A 22,574-nucleotide genomic window follows, 5' to 3' on the forward strand; every position below is an offset into this window, starting at 1 on the left:
GTGCATTTTGAGGCAAAAAAAGGCCACTGATGTATTTTAAGATATGTCAGTGCAAGTTGTTTTCAGTTTGGACAGCTCTTAAAAATGTTTTAGTCTAGGACTAGTCTAATCCCTGTCCGGGAAACCGCCACACAGTGCATGCATTGGTTAAAACAGACTGCAATTTTGCGGTCCATTTTGAAACTTCATTGGCTTGGATCGTTTGCAAGAGGACTGGGACAAGGGTAGATCATATTCATACCAAAAAAAAAAAACTGAAGACAGTTGGCAGGGATACTTAAGGTTACTTAGCTAGTAAATTTGAAAAGTCTGTCTACTGCACAGGTCAGATTGTAAACATCAAGTGGAAAGGCAAGAGAATCATTCATTGCGACAATTACATAGTGGCCTCTATGTCCTGAAGAACTGCTGGAAACCAACTGTGGCTGAGCTGATTTTAGACACCTTTTCATCATTTAGTAAGCAAAGAGGTCACGCTGGTACCAGCCTACAGAAATGAAACAATATACATCATTAGAAAATGTTGGTGCATGAAAATTACTTATTTTATATAAAGTTTTTAGTCACAAAGCTTACCGCCACCAAGTCCCACAGGTCTGAGACAGCAGAATTCACACAGCAGAAGATCTGGGTGTGGTAAACATGCAGGTCACATGCAAAATATAAATTATGAGAAAAGATTCTTTAAAAAGGATTCCTTTTATATCTTACATTAAATGTTATATTTTAAATGTCATTTTCCAAATAAAAAAATTGGAACAGAGACAGGAAATCATACCATTATGTTGACTGTCAGCTTTCTTCAATGAATGTCTGATGTCCATTTTCTTCTCTAAAGATGCTATTTCCCTGAGTTTCGCAATAATTGTCACCTCCCATTTCCTGATAAACATGTCTTCTTTCCTATCGGTAAGTCTGGAAACTCAATGTCCACCTTCAGTAAATTTAATAAGAAATATTAATATTCAAATGATGAAACACTTTGTGTAAAGTTATCTGCAGTTAAGTATATTACAAAGACTGGCATGTCCAGACATTGGGGATATTCCTTAAAGATTTCACCAACAGTTGGTGATTTTGTCATTACCTGTATCCATCTCCGCTGATGACTGAAGGTTTGGTCAATGGCATTCTTTATTGATGATGTCCTCTCACGTGTTGAAGCTTCCGTCTGATGTTCTGTAGTCTCATTTTTTTTGTGATGGCCCATCAAAAAAAAAAGAAAGAAAGAAAAATGCTCCTATCATGATCAATTCAAAAATAGCACTAAGTTAGAGTCAAGTACAGTTTTTATACACATTGTCAAGTAAGTAATTTCATACACATTAATGAAGTATGTAAAAGCATCCTTACAGTACATGTCCCTCATTTTGACCAAATGAGACCATAATCCAACAACACAATCTCCTTTGCGAGTGCCAGCTTTTCTTTTTCAGATGGATAGCTGAAAAAGATTACAAACAAACATTGACACAAGAATTGTGATTTACATCTAGTAGCATGACTACACCCATTTTATTCACTACCCAGCACTTTAGCCTTACTGCAAGCAGTGAAATGGTTCGTAAAGTTTGACTCCTTACATTTAGACCACTACGTTATGTTGAACGCGAGGGCGCGACACGAAAATAAAAAACATTATTATAAAATGTGGCGGTGCATCCAGTATGTTACAGCATCACCGAATAATAATGAGTTTTACCGTCTTTTGTCTCGTCATGCCGCTCACAGGTGTACAGTACGTTAGGTACAGTGACGTGCATACTGTTCCACCATGTGCTTAACCAAACGCGACGAGGCTTCGCGATAATCGAAAGGCATATTTATAATATCCCGTCCTATTAACGTCAGGACATAAACTGAAAAGAAACCCGTTACCGCGTGTCACGTCTATTTAGGACACGGTGTTAAAGATTTACGTTAAAGTGCTGCAAGTGTCACACATACGTAGTCCAATGTGCCTTTCATTAAACAATGACTGTTAACATGAATCTCCAAACGTAACTTTGCAAAACGAGCGAACATTTAACGTTACCACAATAAAGTTTAAATGAACAGTCTCCTGCACAATTAATGCTAAAGTTTCTTACACTATATGAAACATAGATATCATATTATAACGGTAATTTTTTATTTAAATTCTTACCTGATGCAGACAGGAACATTCTTGACCTCTTGACTGGAAATGCGGTTGAAAAAAGAACGTCACAGCGCAGGCGCAACACAATATGCATTCTTGTCTGTTTTTTTCTCCTCAATAAAACAAATACAAAATAGACTGCCAAGGCTCAATAATAATGTTCACGAATTTCATAATAATAAAATAATAATAACACACGCAAAAAAATATACAACAATGCGTGGTTGTCTGTCCAAGTGAAACGTCATCAGCTGACTCGTGTGAACTAACAGCCACCAATGGAAGAGAACGCCTGCATAATGTTTGAAATATTACTCTTATTGTGTCACAAAATGTATATTCAAAAGCTATTTAGGCGAGAATGTATGTATAAAAAGATCAAATGTGCGGTCGGTTAATAAAGATAGCGTTTATTAAAAAATCTGCTCCGACTCTTTCGGAGTTCTGATCCAGACAACCACCGGATACTCAGCGCTAATGTACCCCGCCCAACGCAGCTTGATCTGGGCAAGTCCTTATGAAAATCCCCGCTGGCTGTTATGTGGTAGTAGTGGTTAACAGTAGATATATTTTGGTTAACAGTAGATATATTTTATTTTGTTACTTCGTTTAAATATAAATCATCATTAAATTACAATAATTATGCATTTTATTTTATGGTGTACTGGTAAACGTGTTTTACACATTCATTGTGTAAGCAGTTAAGCATAATATTTACACATTATGTGTCAGTTCTAACACAAAAATGTGTTGGAATCCTTTTACACATATTTTGTGTAAAATTTTAACACATCAATTTTAAGAGTGTAGCTTCCGGTAACGCCGCCATCTTAGTCGTGTTTGCATTCAAGATGAGAGCGTACACAGTTTATGGAGGGTTATGTGCTGCTGCTCTGTGCCCCCGTCCTCTAATTTTTTTCATACATCACTATATTATATTTTGTTATATAATATTTTGGCATATATTTTATAAACACATTATGTGGGGCCCACATACACGGCCTACATGGGAACAGAGTGGGCATGGGCTCAAAATTGGCATCTTATCTGAGACCAATTTTGGGTGACTCAGTAGAGTGATCCCATGTGGTATATTGGATCATTAATGGGAAATGTGTGCATGGGCTCAAAATGGGCTACACACGGGACTCAAATATACAAGGCCAAACATAATTAATCCTATATATCATGGATATATTGTACACATACTGTATGCGTCTTTAAAATAATTTTGTCACCACAGTCCATCGCACACACACATGCAGTCAAAACGTACAATTAGAAGGAATTCAGTTTAACAAAAGAGGAAACTCACCTCGACACATGAGAACATGCAAACTCCATCACCTGGGACTTGAACCGAAACCTTGTTGCTCTGATGCTTTAGTAAGCAGCTGTACCCCTATAAATACTTATTATTCATGTTAAAATATCAACATAACTACAACAAAAAGCTGGTTTTGTGCTGAAACTGTGTTGGATTACCATTTGTGTGACACCATGTATGATAAATGTTGTGTGACTGGACTTGACTGGACTTCCTTTTATATGGAGTAATATAACCTTCAGTAAGAATACTGAATGTTCTGGTTGTTCTGGTATTAAAGAGTATTAGAGGTTCATATTGAAAAAGACCTTTGGGTTTTGACTGAGAGATTATAAAGAACAGCTGATGCATATTTTAAGTAAATGCTGCTCGAGTCATTTTGATTACAGTGACCTCATGTAAGCCACATTGAGACTTGTATGAATGCCTTTCGAATGAGTTTATTAAGAGCTGAAAGATTTACTACATTTTTAGACATCTATGGGAGATATTGATGTCAAAAGCAAATGTTAGTTACAAACAGATCTTCCAAATGAAACATTTCTAATGCATTCTCATCTCTAAATAAAGAAGATTATAAACTTTCACACTGAAACATGTCACAAAATTATAGTAATACTGTACTGGCATGCAGGTGGCCTCTAAAGAGACCTAACTTTTTAAAGAGAACTTTGATCAGATATTTTTGCTTTGATAAACAAATTACAGGTTAGGCAGTGCTATGGTGCCTGATCAGATATCTTTGCCGCATTCAGGGCACAAAATGTCATCTCTCTCCGTCAGGAACCCACGACCCACCAGGGATATCGAGCATTTCTTGCAGTTGAAGCAGTCATTGTGCCACTGTCTCTCTTCAAAGGAGATGTATTTGCTGCCTCCTAAGCCTGCAGAGGGCACAATGGAATAGAAACATTTTAAGTAGTGTGGCCATTCGTGCCAGTTCCCCCGGACACGTACCGAACATGTTTTCGGGTTCGTTCTCCGAAAGTCGCGTTGCTCGACCGCATACGTCATCGAGGTTCCCATATTTCAGTTAAAATACATTAGAAAATTAAGATTTATTTATTTTAAGACATGCAATCATTGTAGTTTCATTCTTACCTTGAAATGTAACAGTTGCTTTTCTGAAATGAAACCCAAAATATTAAACCTCGATGACGTATGCAGTCGACCAACGCGACTTCCGGAGAACGAACCCGAAAACACGCTCGGGACGCGTCCGGCGGAACTGGCACGAATGGCCACCCTAATTTTAAGGTAGTGTGCAATTTTAGAAGACATGTGGTCACAAAAACACCTTTAATATGGATACTTCACATACCGCTAATAGGGGTGGTACAGGCAGCACACTTCTTAGCATACAGGTTGCAGAAGCAGTTGAGGCAGTAGGCAAAGTCATCACGAGAGGTGAAACGCTGGCCAGACAACTGCTGCTTACAGCCAGTACAAAGGAAACAGTCCTTATGCCACGGCTGATCATGGTAGGTCACGCCACCAGTGGTGATTGGCTGATAAAGAACAAATAATATTTTACATTTTTCTGGTGAACACACTTATGTCACTTTGGAAATGCATACATTCATGTCAAATGTAAACATATGTTTTCCATTGCGGCTTTGTATATGGTTTTTATCCTCCAACCTTAAATTTTAGGTTGAATTTTATTATCATATTTTGGTATACTACATGGGTTAAAATTTTGATTTTTCATTTGAATGATTCATTTTGTATTTCATTAGCACTTCACAATTTACATTTAACTGAAAAGTCAGGTTCTACTCATACAACTCCCCACATACTGTGACTATTGGGGCATGTTGGCACAATTTTGTTGTGTTCAACAAAGCTTTTGTTTATTTTCTGATTTAAGTGCTCTTATTCCAGCTGTTCCTACCTTCTTGCAGTGCACACATTGCAATGCAAACTGCTTCTCATAGCAGGGCACGCAGTAGTTACTGTTATCCTTGGGAATAAAGCTTTTGGTACCAATGGGCTGCTGGCAGCGCTGGCAGGTAAAGCAGGTCTCATGCCAGCTATTCCCCTTATGCTCCATCTTCCTGGAGCCTGAGAGAAAGGGAGAATCAGAGAGACAAAAAAGAGAAAGACAGACATATAGAGAGATTATCTATCATTTTATTTGGAAGAGTCTCGAGTGCCTTGTTATTTTCTGTAATATTTTTCATATTTTATACATAACAGAATTTTTAACAGAAATCTCATGGCAAAGGGGCAATTTGTACATTGTAAAAAAAATTCCTTGTTGCACATAAATGTTTAAGTTTAAACAACTTTAAATAATAATTCAACTTAAAGCAACACTATGTAGTTTTTTTACCTTTAAATAATGTCTCTAAAACTATTTCAGTGATAGAACAACTTTTAACTGGACAAATTGTACTGTTGCTGCAACCTGAGCAGCCTCCTAGCTGCTATAAGCACACTCTGAAAGTGGCGGTGGAGGGTAGGAAACACAGCCCCGCCCCTCCCCCTGCCTGCAGAAGAGTGTCTGATACCAGGCACTGTTGCGCTTTTCAACCACATGGGGGAGCTGTAAGTCATTTTTACATGGAAACTACATAGTGTTGACTATTTAGAATTGCTATAAATTATAAAAATTTGTAATAAGCCCATATAACTGTATTTTTGTAAATATACACTAACTCATTACTAGTCTACAAAGTTGAAAATAACTTGATTTTTTTACAGTGTACAAACTATGAAAAAAAGATTTGTTGGGTCAACTTAAAAAAAAAAGTACGGAGCCCCTAGGGGGACATGGAGCAAAAATTAAATAAAGTTTAGTTTCGTGTGCGCATGTGAAACTATCTCGTGCTCACGTGAAACTACCGTGTTTAGTTTCGTGTGCTAACATGAAACTTAAAAAAAAATTCTGCACATGAAGGTTTCGCGTGAGCACATGAAACTAAACTTTAAATTTTTTTACTCCAGTGTCACCTTAGGGGCTCGGTAAAAAAGTGATTGTGCTGCCTTGAATTTTTAGGTAATCTAAAAAAAGTTAACTCAAAACTTTTTTTGTGTCAAACTTTTAATTTTAATTTAATATTTTTATGTTTAATTATAAAACAAAATAAAACTTGCCAATTTTTTAAGTGGATAAAAAAATAAGAATTATATTGTATGGCGGAAGAGCACTGAAGCGGGTCGCACACCGGACGCGCAGTGCCGTTCGGAAAAAATCGTTTTCTATGAGTATACGCACACCGGCGCAGACAGGTGGCGCCTGTCTGCGGTGCCCAGCTTTGACTGAGGAAGTTGCTCTAATCCCTGTCGCGCCACTCACATAGTTTAATATTTAAATAACATCATATTTGTCCCAAATTGTTAGTGATTAACATTGGCTGTTAACGTATATTTTGCATTTTGAAGTAGACGCTATCTGACTAAGCTCTCGCCATTTAATGTACACAAAGAATTTGGTATAGGGCAGTGAGACACATGTGAACATCACGGATTATAAACCTTGCACATGGTTGATTGAAATTTTATTTTTTTAAATTTTATAATAAACCAATAAACAAAGAACCAAATAAATAAAACATTTACATTTAAAAACATTACATTATCATCATTGCACAGGAGTAAAGTTTAGGTGCAATTTGATGATTGTCCTGCAGGTGACTTTGTAACTCTGTCACTGACGATGCACTTAGAGATTTTTGTTTATTCCAGAGCACTCGTAGATCTACGACAATTTTCAAGTGCTTCTTATGCTTTTGGGAAATTGCCCATAAGTCAATTTGTATGATCGTTTTTACGATCTACTTAGCCTTACGATGCTTTTGGAAACGCAGGGAACTACTGTTCACTTACCAGGCATGATGGTCTTCTTGCACTCATAGCATTTGGAGGAATACTCATTAGAGTAACACTCGGTACACAATAGCTGCTCATCCTTGGTAGAAAACGGCTTGTCCACCAGAGAACGGCGACATTTGAAGCAGTGGAAGCATTCATCATGCCAGTGACGATCCTTGTAAGACAAATCCTGAATGGGGACACACACACGAAAATAAATGGCCTCTTATGCATTAATCTTGGATTTAAGAGAGAAATGTTCTTGGCCTCAGTGGTCTTTTGGGGTCAGCAAATTAAGGAGAGTGGTGGGTTCGTCAATGTCAATTTCACAGCAGGCCCCTCTTCAATGAGAGCCTTAGGTGCTGGTGCATATGACCAACTGGGGCACGATCTGCCAATTTAAGTGTGTTCGTGAATTTCGCCTTAGGACGAGTGTATGACACCAGTGAATTAATTATCCCCGAATTTGGAAAGAAGAAGGGTGTGTGCTTGTTAAATCTCTGGCCCGAGGTGGTTGAAGGTCATGCTGACTGGCTGCTATTACAAAATTAGAAGGCGGCTAACTGGGGCAAGGATGTGGCACACAGATGTGGCCCCACCCCAGGCTTGTCCTCCAGTCTCTTCATCGGGACTAATGACCATATAATATGACACTACTGACAGGAGCCTGTACTGAGAAGAGCAACACAGTCTACACCAATACAAGGGATGGGAACCACTGGATTACATTAATTGTACGCATAGGACACGCATGCTAGTACAGGAGAATGTAGAATGTAGCACATGCGTCGAATGTCTGTGTACATGTACGAGTCAAATAAACAATACTTTGCAAGGATGTGCATTCAGCCGTGCACGTACAAAAACAGATTATACTCCGGGCTTAAGTGTTCAGAGTTGTTTTTAGACTCTGTGGTTGCTGGGGTGTAAAAGTAACAAGCATTGTGCTTTGAAGAGTCATTTACTATAAATCCATTGCACAAACATTTTAGCATGTGTTGCTGATGTTTAAAGGGACACTACACTATTTTTGATAATATAATCATTTTCTAGCTCCCTTAGAGTTAAATGTTTGATTTTTACCGCTTTGGAATACATTTAGCCGATTTCCGGGTCTGGCTCTAGCACTTTTAGCATAGCTTAGCATAATCCATTGACTCTGATTAGACCATTAGCATCGTGCTTAAAAAATAACCTATTTAAAACTTGACTCTTCTGTAGTTACATTGTGTACTAAGGCCAACAGAAAATTGACAGTTGTGATTTTCTAGGCCAATATGGCTAGGAACTATACTCTCATTCCAGCGTAATAATCAAGGACTTTGCTGCCATAACATGGCTGCAGCAGGTGCAATGATATTACCCAGTCCCCAAAAACAGTCCCCTGTTATTGAAAGTTACCACAGGGACTATTTTCCAGGCTATTGGTAACTTTCAATAGCAGGGGACTATTTTTGGGCACTGTGTAATATCATTGCGCCTCCTGCAGCCATGTTACGGCAGCAAAGTCCTTGATTATTATGCCAGAATAAGAGCACAGTTTATTAAGAAAATACAACTTTCAATTTTGTGTCGGTCCCAGTACACGATGCAACAACAGAAGAGACAAGTTTTAAATAGGAAAAATATCAGAACTCTTTGGTCATTTTTAGCGTGATGCTAATGGTCCAATCCCATTCAATGAATTATGCTAAGCTATGCCAAAAGTGATACCGCCAGACCCGGAGATGAGCCAAATGGATTCCAAAACTGCAAAAATAAAACATGTTTAACTCTAGGGGAGCTGGAAAATTATTTTCAGAATATTTTTTTTAAAAGTGGAGAGTCCCTTTAAAGGTGGTGTGTGTACATTTTAGTGGCATCTAGTGGTGAGATAGCGAATTGCAATTTCCTAACGCATATGGTAGCCACCACAGGACAAACATGTAGTCGCCCGAGACAACGTAGGGATGAAACTTTCTCTGTAGAACAGTTTGTCCGTTTAGGGCTACTGTAGAAAGATGATTGAGACTTTTATGTAAGGGGACCCACAGTGTAAGTAGATAAAACGACTCATACTAAGGTAATAAAAAACAATACAGTTCATTATGTAAGATCTTTAAACACCATTCATAATAAAGTTATGTATATTATATTGCATAACTTCCAAAAGTGCCTTTTAAAAGTTACACAATGCACCTTTAATACTTTAAGGTTTTCTTTTACATTTCACTAACCTTAAGTAAACTTATATAAATAATCATAATAATATATGTAAATAAATACATAAATGAAGACCTTAATAATTAAAATGGCATGCCTATATTATTCATTCAGTCACACAGGGTTTGATTTGTCCATCACCAGAGATGATGCTGTGTTATGCATACGTATTTGTGTGTGTATGTATACATACTTGGCAACAAAGCTCTTTCTGATATTTAATTGTGAAGATAAACATACTCTGGTGTTGCAGCCAATTGGTTTCTTGCAATCCTCACAGGTGTTGGAATAAAGGCTCTCATAGCACTTCACACAGTATGGATTCTCATCACGCAGAACATACGTCTTTCCAAACAGAGACTCTTTGCAGTAGTGACAGTCGTAGCGCTCTGCCATCTTGGGTTTAAACAATGCCTGAAAAATAAACGCAGATGTTTACAGTGGTACTGAAACTGATGACCACATTTACAAATTTGGCAGATGTTTTCATTCAAAGCAACTTGCAGTGCATTGCAATGTATGCATTTTTATCATTATGTGTGTTCCCTGAGATTGAACCCATGAACGTTTGCCCTGCTAACACAGTGCTCTACCAACTAAGCCATAGGTATATTTTCAAATGAGATGGAACAGAACAGTAGGCCTATAATATCAGTGCTTAACATCTGCTAGATAAAGTCGAACTAGATGACGCACACTTTCTAAAGCAAGAGATGAAGGCATGCCAGTGTATTAGTCCCAGCTGTTCTGTCTCCCTCAGCAAAGCTCCACTAATATTCCTGTGTTATCCCTCAGAACTGTGCCCAGATTAGCATTTGTGAACGTGATGTCATGGTCCACACCAAGACTATGGCCAAATAGCAAATATAGTCTCTTAGCAAAGACACCTGATGAAGATTGGTCACATTGATTCAAATAAAAATGTCCATTCATCATAGTGCTACTTGGCTAAACATTTGTCCCCACGTAAGCAGAAATGTAGTCATCACAAGACCACAGCGGATGAACTCTTTATGTGTTTAAGACCTTCATGATAATTTCATAGATGTCTGTATACTGACACAGAGGAGTTACTGAGTCAGCTAAATTTGCACTTGTCAGACTTCTGAGCAGATTTTTTGATCTGGATTTGTCTGTCAGGTTGGCATCAACACTGGGCATCAGATCAAGAGAAGACTCTGTGGTTCCAGCTGTCCCACAGTGTGGAAATAGACATATTCCCATCAGTCTCCGACACAGACAGCTATACACGTACAGGGCCCAGGGATTTAATAACACAAGTAGGAGATTACTATTGAACCTTGGAGGTCCAAGCACAAGTACCATCGTTCTAAAGGTCATTCCACCCAATAATGCCCAATTAAACCACACATGATACTCTGAAACATGCAGCTCATTAAAGATAATAAGACAGAGCATCTGTGAAACATTTCAGGCATTACTGCATGAAGGACTGACAGGTGGTTTGCGGAGATGTCTGAGATGTAAGCATTTATTGTCCACAGACCAACTATGCTTTATGTGCATTTATATCTGTCATTATGCCTGCTGTCTATGTTTACTGATCCTTCACCTGTATCTTCTGATCTTTTTTCCGTCATATGCATGTTCTTTGGACCGCTAAAGCAACTTTGAGTGTGAGGTAAGGTGCAATATAAATCTCAGATGTGGCTTCATTTAATAAACAAGTTACACTAAAATATTAAAGAGATAGTTCACCCAAAAATGAAATAGTGTCATTAATGACTCGCCCTCATGTCGTTCCAAACTCGTTTCAACACATTCTAACTGACCCACTTATGTCACATGGACTACTTTGATGATGTTTTTATTAGCTTTCTGGACATGGACAGCATACCGTACATAGATTTTCAATGGAGGGTCAGAAAGCTCTCGGACTAAATCTGAAACATCTTGAACTGTGTTTCCAAAGATGAATGGAGGTCTTACGAGTTTGGACATGAGGGTGAGTCATTAAAGGACAAGTTCGGTACTTAAAGCCCTGTTTTCAGATTGTTTATGATGAAATAGAACGGTTTTGACTGAAATTTGGACATATGATGCTGGCCCGAGAATTTTCGGGTGTTTCTTGTATCACCTCCCACTTCTATAATGGGTTTATAGGTGCACAGGAACAATCCTTCCTAAAATGCATTAACTTTTGTTTACAAAGACGTGAAACTCCCCGAGTGGTCAGGGGTGTTCACTGATATGCTCACACAAATATCGCTGCAAAAGACGCATTACAACAGGTTTTATCGTAGTTTTTGCCAACTCTATTGACTTGTATTAGATGTGCTGTGAGGTACAGTATTACACCGCGCCGGGAACTTTGTTTGTATTCTTGCGTAGGCAAAGGTGGATTATCGCCACCACCTGGGCTGGAGTGTCTATTATTCAAGCTCTCAGCGGAAGAATGTACGGGTGTGAGGCGCATGGAAAAATAGGTCCACACGTTTACAACGAACGGTAAAACACATGTTGGAACGCATCTTTTGCAGCGATTTTTGTGTGAACATATCAATGAACACCCCTGACCACTCGGTGAGTTTCACGTCTTTGCAAACGAAAGTTTAATGCATTTTAGGGAGGATTGTTCCAGTGCACCTATAACAAACAAACAACAAACACCCGAAAATTCTCGGGGCAGCCGCATATGTCGAAATTTCAGTCAAAACCGTTCTATTTCATCATAAACCATCTGAAAACAGGGCTTTAAGTGTAAAATACCGAACTGTCCTTTAATGACATTTTTTTCATTTTTGGGTGCTTAAACTACCAAGCCTGTCTATAGCCCAACCGTAAACTACCAAACTGCAATGTCTCTGTATATGGAAAGCAAACAAATGTCTAGTAATAAATCCTATATTTTGCAGGTTTGCATCCTGAAAAGTATATATCCAAATATCATCACATGTGAGAAAATTGCAGTTTGTCTTTCCCTGTAGCTCAACTGGTAGAGCATAGTGCTAGCAACGCCAATGGGTTTGAATGCTAATGAAATGTTTAGTATAAATGCATTGTGAGTCACTTTGGATAACTGCATAAATCTACAATAAATACGTTATGCCTTTGAAAACATGGGAAAATGTAGTACATTCTCAGAAAAGGTACAAGAAGGTACCAAACCTGTCACTGGGGCAGTCAAACTTTTGTCCCTAAAAGGTGCATATTAGTAGCTTAGAGGTACATATATGTACCAAAATGGTACATATTCTGAGCTTTTCAAAAGGAACCATCCCAGAAACAACTTTTCTACCTTTTTGTGACCTTTTCTTTTTTGCCAACATCCCAAAACAGGATAGACAGCTACCTTAAAGAGCTATATAAATAATAAGTAAAAAGAAGAGATCAGACAAGAAAACATACTAAAAGAGAAAACAAGGAAAGAGATCAGACATAAAGAGAAAAGAAAAGACGAAACATTAAGGCACCCTGTGAGTTTCACTTACCTGTGCTGTCTAGTGATGTACTTCTTTGCTGTGTTACTTGAAAGAGAGTTGGAGGTGTGACCCCTGTGCTTCTCTTTATTGGAATACTCGCCTTGTGGATGGGGCAGTGAGGTGACTGAGATGGGTTGGACACTTTATCAGAAACTATAAATAAAGAGACACCACTAAGTCACACATGCTCAGGAACACACATGCTCTTATGTAACAATTCAGATATGCACCAATTTGCTTAGACATTTAATAATTCGATTTGAATAGTTAACATGCTTAGTACTCATTACCGCAGTACTGCACAAAGAGCACAATTACATCCAAAGAGGATTCATCTTGCACATATACACTGTCAAAAACAACAAACAAGTATAACAAAATCTACCCTAAACAGCAATTCAGCCTAAAGGTCTGGCAATAGTTTGAAGTGCACCTATTTCATTGCTAAAAAAAACATTATTTTGTGTATTTGGTATAATACAATGTGTTTGTGTGGTTTATGGTTCAAAAAACACATTATTTCCACATATCATAAATTTTTGTAGCTCCAGATTTCCCTGTCTTCCTAAAACACGCGAGTTTGTACAAAACTCATCGACTGGAAAAGCGCTGTGTCCCTGATTGGCCAGCCAATCAGGGCAATGTAATGGCCTGATTACCATTGAAGTCAGCCAGAAATGTGACACTCCTTACCATGTATGAAAGATTTGGTAACAATGCAATGCTAACAGGAGTTAACTTACAGGCTTTGAGTCTGAAGCGGGAGGAATTATGATTATGTTGGTCTTACATAAACAATCCAAGGAAGTAAACTGTTGCCTACAATCCGTGTGTTTGTTGTAGTCCAAGAAAAGAGATTTACATTGGAGTCAATAACTCGCGTCAACGTTAACTTTGTGGTTTGATTTTGATCGTTGCAAATTGTAGCATATCTTGAGTATTGTCTTGAGCCACAGCATAACAAAACCCTGTGTCTGTTTATGTTGCTAAGGGACAGACTTGAAGAAGGAAACGTTTAAAGAAACCCTTCATCACTTTGGGTGATGGTTTCTGATGAAGCCCAACACCTGTTTGCTGTCCCCTGGGTCTTAAGATTTGACTTTCAGTTATGAGTCCAAAAGCTCACATCTGTCATCAACTAACACATGATTTCCCACAGTGAGTAGGAATTTTAATTAACGCTTACTTGCATTTTAAAGGTAATCCAATATAATCCAATGTATCTAATATAAATTGGTGACAATACCTTAATGCATGTTTGAATGCAATTTAAACTTTAATTCCAGACAACATGAACCTTTCAGAGACACTGGCCAATCAGAGATCCAAATATAGCCTGAATGTCATGAAGCAATAAAAGGGATATTCATTCCAGGGCTTGATGTAACTGAGAAATACCTGTTTTGCCCACTGTGGACTAGAGATGAACATTCTTCCAGCTAATTTCTTTGGCTTCGCTGTGTTCACAATTTATGACAACACGAGAATGTGCAGACAGAACTATGGATGCCACCGTGCATTACTTTGTTTGGCTGGTCAGTGCACGTACGCAGTGCTTGAAGTGCCGGACTTTCTGGCCGGTGATAAGGCCTTGGATAAATCTAGCAACTGTCTAGATTACAGTATGAGTGGTACAGCTCAAGCTCTCTGACAGGAGATAGTGGCTTGCACAGAAGGTCATCTGTGATCCTCCTGGACCATCGCTTTGGCTCTAAACCATCCAGTACTGGCAGATCTCATGAGTCGGACAGCAACTTATCTAAAAAAGATGTGCTAATGTCAGGATCTGATGTACCTTTTTAGTTCAATGTTATCTGGCCATAGCATAGATCCATGCAATGTACTTAACCTGGCTTAGTTGTGCACATGCCAATTGTTTAATCTTACTTCTCAACAAAACGTTACTTAGCAGATTAATGAAGATGTATTGGGAAGTCTTCTCTGTATTATATTACAAAAGAGTATATGGTTGTTTTTGTGTGTGGTCTAAATGTGTTTTTTACAGAGTTGTGCATGAACACACTGGTGGACAAACAGTTAGGGGCCATTTACGTGACACCAGGGGCGTTGCTAGACATAAAGCTCTACTGGGGCACAGGCCCCCAATTTTTTGAAAGCCTGCTGTGTGCAAGAAGTGTGCAACACTTCTATACAATGTCATTTGCTTAACCCACTATTCTACAGTGCAACAGTTATTGCGAAAGATACATATATACAAGTGTAATCTTCATCATACCTAACATTATTAACATGTTTGGATGCATAAATGGCATAACATTTTTAGAAATAATGACAGCAGAGAAATATTTTCTACATTATACAATGATAGCAATGATTAATAACTTATTTTTACAAGAATATTTTAAGAAACCAGTCATTTTATGACTGCTATACAGTCATAGTTACTGCTAACTGTTATGTAAGTTAGTGTCCTAGAGTTAAATATTAGTAACTAAAAATTAATTTAATATCTAAAAATACATAACAGTATAACACATACATCTGTTGATTTTCTCAGCAACAATGCAATTCTATAGACTTGACAAAAGGTTTTCCTGAGATTTTTTTCTCTAATGTTTGAGACCAGACAGGGTGAGGATGTAGTTTGTCTTACATCCCTTAAACTCATCATCTCTCCAAAACATTTCTGATGTCCATCTACAGAAGCCAATAATGATCGAAATATGATTAGCATTATTATTTAGAAACTTACTTTAGTCTCTTCATGCTTTCATAAAATAACTTAATCTCGTGGCATCACCTTTTGAATGCAGTTGTGCGCAAATGAATGCACAGACGCGCGCGGACATGGATACATGTGTGCACGCGTCAATGCGACTGCTTCGACGCTTTTACAAGCGTAAATTGGCCAACTACATTGCATATACTGTAGATCCGTTTTTGCCGCGATTGTCTTTGTAAAGGATTACACTAGTTAACTGCTAAAATTTAAACTTGAGATTTACACCGGGGCACAAAAGATTTACACTGGGGCACGTGCCCAAGTAAAAGGGGTCTAGCGACGCCCCTGTGTGACACCATTTTTGACTAAACAGAACAAAACAGATTTTTTTTTATTGGTTTTGGCTATTCATTTACATAACAACAGTGTTCTAAAGGCCTGAAAACACAAACTTTTAATCATCGCATATGTAGTGAAGTGGCGTGTAGCCCAGGTGCTCATTGGTTGGTTTCTTTTAAACGTGTGAACCAATCAGGGCATGTTTCCCAAGGTGTAGGAGTTGGTGATTTCTCATTGGTTGGTTTCATGTAAATCTGAACCAATCAGAGCCTGTTTTACAAGGCATAAAAGGCCTAGTAATGTAGCGCTTGGGAAGCGTCATTTATCACCCTCTCCATTAAGCGCTCTTTTCAAATGAGCGGCTTATCTGATGGCTTTTGCTGGCAGTGCGTTGCGACGTTTGTGGCAGGTGGGTTTTGTTTACTGTGATGTCTGAAACTTTTGATTTTACTAGAGACTGATTGTTTGTATACGTTTAGTGTCGTGTGTGTTTGTAACCATTTTTGGATGAGTGATATGCCGTGAAGACTTCGTTATCTTTCTTGGTATGTATGGTTTTTACTTGTTAAATGTAGTGTTTTTTTTGTACTAAATTATGTCTTGTTTGGCAGATATCCAAACATGGCCGTGTCTAAGGGTCTTGGTAATCCCATGTTACGTGGAATGTAAACCCATTTGGATGTGACTACATTGCTGCTTTGCCTGAGTTTGTTTTATTCCATTTGTGTGTATTTGTGTCCGTAAAGTGGCGACAGTATTGACTGTTTGTCGGACTGCATTCATTTGGTGGTTTGGGCTGGGAAGTACCTACCTGTACAACTACATTGTCATCTGAGTTCAGCCCTGCCTGTGACGTATACCCAAATGCAGGAATTGTGGTCGCCTGTATGATGGATCACCAATGTTATTTTCTTTTGTTATTTTGTATGTGGTCTTATGTTTAATTGTGTATTGAGGTTGTTCACATCTACAAAGTGGGGATTGCCTGAGTTTGTTTACACAATTTGCTGTGTGGAAATTTTGTGGTGTTTTCACGAGTGTATTATATATTAAGTGTGTGGTGACTCTCCAACCCCTGCAGGCGATCTCCCCTTGTAGATGTGATTTTGCTTTGTGTAAACTTCAACAATATCATTTTTTTCTACCTGTTGTCTATGAAAATAAATTTTGGTAAATTATTGTTTGTCTTTCTCACCCCATCATTGACCATTGGACCTGTGTGTCTTTAAGACATCCCGGGTGGCGTAGTTGGGACATTAGTATTTCAAAATTCGTAGATCACTGCTCGTACTTCATTATGCCACACATACTATTAAGATCTATCATTCCGTCGATCTCAATGAATTTGCATTGTCACTGATGTAAACATGCCAGCTTTCTTCTTCGATCCAGCTTTGTGTTCTTTTGAGGTGGATCACTAAAGAACACGACACATGTCTTCCTGAAATCCTGTAGACTTCAAATCTGCTGAAGTGTTTCCAGTTAAAGGTCCACTTTGCTGATTTTAGCAACATCTAGCGGTGAGATTGTGAATGGCAACCAACGGCTTAATTTATAGTCGCGTGTAGGTTATACGTCGTAGCTACGCCATAGGCTATGCATAGGCGATCCCTAGCCTGACGCACAACTCGCCAAAAATGTAACAATGCATCCTTTCTACACAGACTGCAAGCACTGGGATTAGTCCACTAGAATCCCTCCCATCAGGTAAATATCGCAATAGTCTGTGCGTTGTGGTTCTTGAAGCACTGACTCCAGCTGCAGTCCACTCTTTGTGAATCTCCCCCACATTTTTTTTATGGTTTTTGTTTTACAATCCTCTCCAGGGTGCGATTATCCCTATTGCTTGTACACTTTTTTTCGACCACATCTTTTCCTTCCCTTCGCCTCTCTATTAATGTGCTTGGACACAGAGCTCTGTGAACAGCCAGTCTCTTTTGCAATTAACTTTTGTGTCTTGCCCTCCTTGTGCAAGGTGTCAATGGTCGTCTTTTGGACAACTGTCAAGTCAGCAGTCTTCTTCATGATTGTGTAGCCTACAGAATTAGACTGTGAGACCATTTAAAGGCCTTTGCAGGTGTTTTGAGTTAATTAGCTGATTAGAGTGTGGCACCAGGTGTCTTCAATATTGATCCTTTTGACAATATTCAAATTTTATGAGATACTGAATTTGGGATTTTCCTTTGTTGTCAGTTATAATCATCAAAATTAAAAGAAATAAACATTTGAAATATATCAGTCTGTGTGTAATGAATGAATATAATATACAAGTTTCACTTTTTGAATGGAATTAGTGAAATAAATCAACTTTTTGATGATATTCTAATTATATCACCAGCACCTGTATATGAAAACTGACGCGTCAAGACTACACTGTAGGACCTATGCACAAGTATTATGAGCCCTTAAGTCCACAGCTCACCCCTGCCTTTCGAAACGCATAGAGAAAATTTGCAGTGAAACTTAATAATAGTGATTTTTGTAAGATCAAAGACCATTAAAAGGGAAATAAGCCAAAAGGTCAACTCTTATTTTCCATGTGAGCCACTGAGTGATTCGGTTTTTAATCCACCCAATCTCACATTTATGTTATTTTCTGGACAGATGCATCAATGCAGATTGATTTGATATAAAATGTGACATTATGGAAAGCAAAGACAGATTCTTGCTAAGCATTCTTAAAAAAATGGGCTGATTTGTCTACTCTACTACATTGCATGCAGCTTGAATGCCTTTCCTGAGTTCCTCTGCCAATGATTTAATTTAAAAGTACACCATGTTCTATCTATTAACTATATAAATGTCCATGACAAAGACTTTAACTTTGTAACAAAATCACATTAACATGTAAACTGAGGGTTCAGTGATGTATATGATTTCCTTTCTCTGACCGTCTGGGAGATGGAGACATTTGGAGACACTCTACCCCTTTACCATCGTCTATCTGTAGCTCACATTGGTTAAATTCTCGAGACCTTAATCTTCTCTTACGTATGTGCATCTAGGTGTGGGAAACTGTTGGTCTATAATTGTCTTAAATGGTCCTCATTGAAAGACCCTGGACTATCAGATATCTATTAGGCTGTTGACTTAAATTCAGCATAAAATCTAATTTCTTTCTTCCTTAAAATGCTTGTTTTCATAATCTTTCATCATAATCTAATTTATTTTAATCTCCTCTTGAACTTTCCTTTTATTGGGCATTGCCAATCACAAATATTTTCTACCCCATCCAACCACTGGCTTCCTTCTAGTATAGAATGGTCACTTTTCATGATCCAATAATTTCCTAATTAGGAAAAAAAAGACCAGCCCTATATTTTTTTATGCACATCAGTAGATGTTTACAAAACACCCACTTGCATCTGGTCTTATAAAGCTTACAAAAACTAGTTCTTGAAAAATATAGTGTTCTCCTTTTTCAAAAGGCCAAATTTTATTAACCAATTAAACAATCACATTTGCATTGCATCAAAGAATGCTTTCTCTTGAAGTTTTTTTGTTTACACCAGTAACGTCATGAGGATTCAGTCAATTGCAAGTGATATAATGTCAAACAACTTGTAATTGCAAAATCCAATTAACCTAAATGAAATTCCTTATAACATTAGATTTTCAGAGAATCTGTTGTAAATGTTTGTGAACACAAAAAGAGTGCAGTCAAATAAGCAGTCAAAAATGCAGTCTAAGTTTGTTACAATTTTTTCCAATTTTAACAATGTTCGAAAAACAAGTATTAGCATCTGTCCCGACTCCTGATGTTGCTATAAGTGAGATCAGACATGATACGGAGCAGTAATATAATAATGCAAGTGTAACATTGAGACCACATGACTAACTGTTTTGATGCTGATCCAAGCACGATTGTTGTGTTCAAATATGTATAAACAAACCAAACCAAGAGAGCAGGTTCCAAAAAGGGAAAAACATCCAGTATGCGTCAGTCCTGTGGGCCTTGTTGATGCTAGAGGTCAGAGGAGAATGGGCAGACTGATTCAAGAGCAACTTTGACTGAAATAACCACTCGTTACAACCGTGGTATGCAGCAAAGCATTTGTAAAGCCACAACATGCACAACCTTGAGGCGGATGGGCTACAACAGCAGAAGACCCCAACAGGTACCACTCATCTCCACTAGGAAAAAGAGACGAGCTCACCAAAAGTGGACAGTTGAAGACTGTAAAAATGTTGCCTGGTCTGATGAGTCTCGATTTCTTTTGAGACATTCAGATGGTAGAGTCAGAATTTGGCATAACAGAATGAGAACATGGATCCATCAAGCCTTGTTACCACTGTGCAGGCTGGTGGTGGTGGTGTAATGGTGTTTTCTTGGCACACTTTAGGCCCCTTAGTGCCAATTGGGCATCGTTTAAATGCCACAGCCTACCTGAGCATTGTTTCTGACCACGTCTATCCCTTTATGACCACCATGTACCCATCCTCTGATGGCTACTTCCAGCAGGATAATGCACCATGTCACAAAGCTTGAATCATTTCAAATTGGTTTCTTGAACATAACAATGAGTTCACTGTACTAAGATGGCCCCCACAGTCACCAGATCTCAACCCAATAGAGCATCTTTGGGATGTGCTGAAACGGGAGCTTCGTGCCCTGGATGTGCATCCCACAAATCTCCATCAACTGCAAGATGCTATCCTATTAATATGGGCCAACATTTCTGAAGAATTCTTTCAGCACCTTGTTGAATCAATGCCACATATAATTAAGGCAGCTCTGAAGGCGAAAGGGGGTCAAACACAGTATTAGTATGGTGTTCCTAATAATCTTTTAGGTGACAGTATCTGTTCACAAAAGAGTTAAGGTCAGTCAGAAGCTGCGGATCCGCTGCGGAGTCAATTGGTTTCCATTCAAGTCAATGTGTGTAATTCCACTGACTGCGTTCCGAATCCGTCACAGCTCCGGCCATCCGCAGCCCTCCGGAACAAATACGCAGAGCTTCTATTGTTGATAGTTGCCGGACAGCTCCGCAGGGCGGAGCCATGACTATATCGCGTGATCTTACCTGAATTCGCGAGATCTCGTGTTGTGATCTTGGGCTGGTCCAGCAAAACGTCATAATGGGGGGAGACAGAACTAGATATCGCGCGATCATCAAGTGAATTTGCGAGACCTCATGGGTCCTCGTCACTTCAGCACGTAGTCGCTCTGCAACAAATATGGAACTGGTGGGTATTGGCGGACGGCGGAGTGCGGAGAAAACGAAACTCTACACAGCAGTCCCAGACGTAGTACTGAAGCGAAATGAAAATTAAGCGGAAGCACGTCGGAGGGCGGAGCCAGGCTACTAGTTGGGGCTGTTTACACTTGGTATTAAGATGTGTTTTCATCGATCGGATCACAAGTGGACGAGAGAGACACATTACGTTTACACCTGGTATTTAAATCCGTCTCTTTTGTCCACTTTCGACCGCTTCTGTCCTGAAAACTGTGAGCGGGTGGTCTGTGAGACGGTGGCCGAGTCTCTCTGCTGTCATTCAAACCCGAGCGGGAGTAATTATGAGTTTATATGGACGTAAACTAATATTATGTCGGAGTCCACTGCTTGTTTAGCAAGTTAACATGATGCACAGAGTTTTGTACGTGTGTATGTAAGAGCTGTCTCTGAATTTTCAGCGCAATTGATGAAATAGGATCATGCAACTTTCACACGCTTTCAAAACGAAACTACGGAGATCAGCCGCTTTAGTTTATCGATGAAAGGCTAAAAATAGCGCTGTTCACCGTATGTTCACGCCAGAAGTAAAAAAACCCGTAAAACTTGTGTTGAATACCTCAGATTAGATAAATGGGCGGAGAGAAGGCGGTCGCGTGTGGCTGTTCAAACACATTCAACCACATATGCGTCAGGAACTCCAAGGCGATCCGATCGAGAGTGGTTTTGACTACCTCTGGATGTGGTCGAAAGTGGTCGAAAGTGGACGAGCTCAAAACGTTTTGAACACTGTTTACACCTGGCATTAACGTCGTCCACTTGTGATCCGATCGACGAAAACGCATGTTAATGCCAAGTGTAAACAGCCTCTACAGAGACCATTAGAAACCATTACACCACACCTTTATTTAAAACCAATACAGTTTCCATTGTAACCATTAAATCCTTTGGAATGTCTGTGATTGATCTGTGAGGACTGTTACTAGTTGTTTGGCAGTGTATTATCTTCTTATCAGTCCCTGCTGAAAAAAACAGCATACCAGAAAGACCAGCATATGTTGTGTTTTGGTGCTGGTTTGCTAGTGAACACCAGCTAAACCAGCATCTAGCACCAGCTAAACCAGCATTAGCACCAGCATCCCATGCTGGTGACCACCAGCTAAACGACCAGCATAATTCCCATGCTGGTTTGATGCTGTTTTTTTCAGCAGGGGTCTTATTTTATAATTTGATTAATTTGATACCTGTCCTGTTGAGAGTAACGTTATACAGTGGTTGAGTTAAACCGCAGAGCATACAAACAGCTGCCTCGTCTGTGTTTTAAGAAAAAATCTGTTCGCACCTTACAACCGTAAAATATTAATCGTAGTGTAAACATCCCAGTCATATACTGACAGACCTAGCCGTTAGTCTGCAATATTACAGTCAGATTAAAGCACTTGTTTAGCAT

The 22,574-nt window shown here is 38.9% G+C and overlaps 1 protein-coding gene and 2 long non-coding RNA genes across 5 annotated transcripts; 1 reads left to right on the forward strand and 2 right to left on the reverse strand.

The window, feature by feature from the left end:
* Window positions 1-200: 200 nt before the first annotated feature.
* LOC129447644 (uncharacterized) lies at window positions 201-2,396 on the reverse strand. 2 transcript variants are annotated; one of them, XR_008645526.2, is made up of 6 exons: window positions 2,147-2,396; window positions 1,354-1,444; window positions 1,088-1,240; window positions 779-934; window positions 577-627; window positions 201-487 (listed from the first exon to the last, which is right to left on the reverse strand). It is a non-coding gene; the product is annotated as an uncharacterized lncRNA (long non-coding RNA). The 2 variants fall into 2 exon arrangements; XR_008645525.2 differs by having other exon boundaries at window positions 1,354-2,396.
* A 1,493-nt stretch (window positions 2,397-3,889) lies between these two features.
* Window positions 3,890-22,516, reverse strand: fhl2b (four and a half LIM domains 2b). Of its 2 annotated transcripts, XM_073870871.1 has the most exons (8): window positions 22,369-22,516; window positions 12,938-13,081; window positions 12,745-12,807; window positions 9,726-9,899; window positions 7,299-7,473; window positions 5,362-5,531; window positions 4,789-4,975; window positions 3,890-4,351 (listed from the first exon to the last, which is right to left on the reverse strand). In XM_073870871.1, the coding sequence occupies exons 4-8, from the start codon at window positions 9,879-9,881 to the stop codon at window positions 4,200-4,202; spliced, it is 840 nt and encodes a 279-aa protein (XP_073726972.1). In that variant the 5' UTR covers window positions 9,882-9,899; window positions 12,745-12,807; window positions 12,938-13,081; window positions 22,369-22,516; the 3' UTR covers window positions 3,890-4,199. The 2 variants fall into 2 exon arrangements, with proteins under 2 accessions (XP_073726972.1, XP_055070205.1); XM_055214230.2 differs by lacking the exon at window positions 12,745-12,807.
* Window positions 15,826-17,083, forward strand: LOC141365591 (uncharacterized). Its single transcript, XR_012370659.1, has 3 exons — window positions 15,826-16,359; window positions 16,430-16,495; window positions 16,562-17,083. It is a non-coding gene; the product is annotated as an uncharacterized lncRNA (long non-coding RNA).
* Window positions 22,517-22,574: the final 58 nt, after the last annotated feature.

This window comes from Misgurnus anguillicaudatus, chromosome 8, assembly GCF_027580225.2.
Source record: "Misgurnus anguillicaudatus chromosome 8, ASM2758022v2, whole genome shotgun sequence".
In the NCBI taxonomy this organism is placed as follows: domain Eukaryota; kingdom Metazoa; phylum Chordata; class Actinopteri; order Cypriniformes; family Cobitidae; genus Misgurnus; species Misgurnus anguillicaudatus.